We start from the raw sequence: 1030 nt of genomic DNA, 5'->3' as shown, positions 1-1030 counted from the left end.
GTTGAGTGGGGTTGGGGTAAGGGAAGGGAAAACGAGAGAGGGATTGCACTAAGGTATTAAGGTGTATCTAAATGTTTTAGTTTAATGCATGTTTGCATGAAATGTAATAGTCTTGGTTGAAGCAAATTGCAGACGACAGCATATGACGAATATACGAAAGCGACAGGGAAAATTCATTGGACACACAATACGGAAAGAAGAACTGGAAAATATTGTAACAACAGGCAAGTTTGATGGAAAGAAAGGCAGGGGCAGACAAAGGGACAAGATAATATTGGACAAGTTGACAACATGGCTGAGAACAGCAAGACCGACAGACACCATCGCTGCAACGTAAGACAGAGTGAAGTGGATGTCCATGATCGCCCCTGCCAGTGGGCAAAGCACCGGATGATGATGATGATGTTTGCACAACGTAAGAACCCCAACGGCTACTGTGTTGATTTAATAGAAGTACCTGGTCCTGTTTTCGTGGTTATGATACGAAGATGAACATGTCCCCTGGCAGTGACAATTTTGCTGAAATTGTGGAATGTTATGTGGTATGGATGGATGGATCGAAAAGAAAGGATGCATTTTCGGCTCGTGGAGGGAGTGGCACGAGACTTCAGTAGAAGTAATGATTGTGATAAACTAATATTATGAATTGATGAACGGATGAAAAGACTGATGAATATATGAGTGGATCTATGAAAATAAGGATGGATGGATGGGCGGATGGAAATATGGGTGGCCTTGACAGGTAGGTTGGAAGCCCGCCTCCTAACTGATCTAAGTTGTATCAATAGAGGCGATTAACATGAAATCACATACATTAAAAAGCAACAAAACCAAACGGCTGTGTTACGCGCTGACAGCCACCGACCTGTGTATCCCTCTTTGCACACACAACGGTAGTCGCCCTCCAAGTCCACGCACCTCTTCATGTTCTGGCACGGATTGTCTGCACAGCTGCTCACAGGCGCATCACACAGCTCACCTGTGTACCCCTCGTAGCACTTACAGGTGGGATCGCCGTTTTCCATCGTGC

The 1030-nt window shown here is 45.0% G+C and overlaps 1 protein-coding gene across 1 annotated transcript in view; it reads right to left on the bottom strand.

Annotated features, from left to right (window-relative positions):
- LOC101854614 (fibropellin-1) overlaps positions 1-1030 on the bottom strand; it is a gene marked incomplete in the record, with an annotated part of 6851 nt that extends 5821 nt beyond the window's left edge. Inside the window, 1 exon segment of the mRNA XM_013085524.2 lies at positions 866-1030. Coding sequence (XP_012940978.2) covers positions 866-1025 — 160 coding nt within the window.

The sequence above is a fragment of the Aplysia californica genome, unplaced genomic scaffold, assembly GCF_000002075.1.
Source record: "Aplysia californica isolate F4 #8 unplaced genomic scaffold, AplCal3.0 scaffold00015, whole genome shotgun sequence".
Classification (NCBI taxonomy): domain Eukaryota; kingdom Metazoa; phylum Mollusca; class Gastropoda; order Aplysiida; family Aplysiidae; genus Aplysia; species Aplysia californica.
The sequence above is the reverse complement of the archived record's forward strand: the minus strand, read 5'-3'. Positions and strand labels throughout refer to the sequence as shown.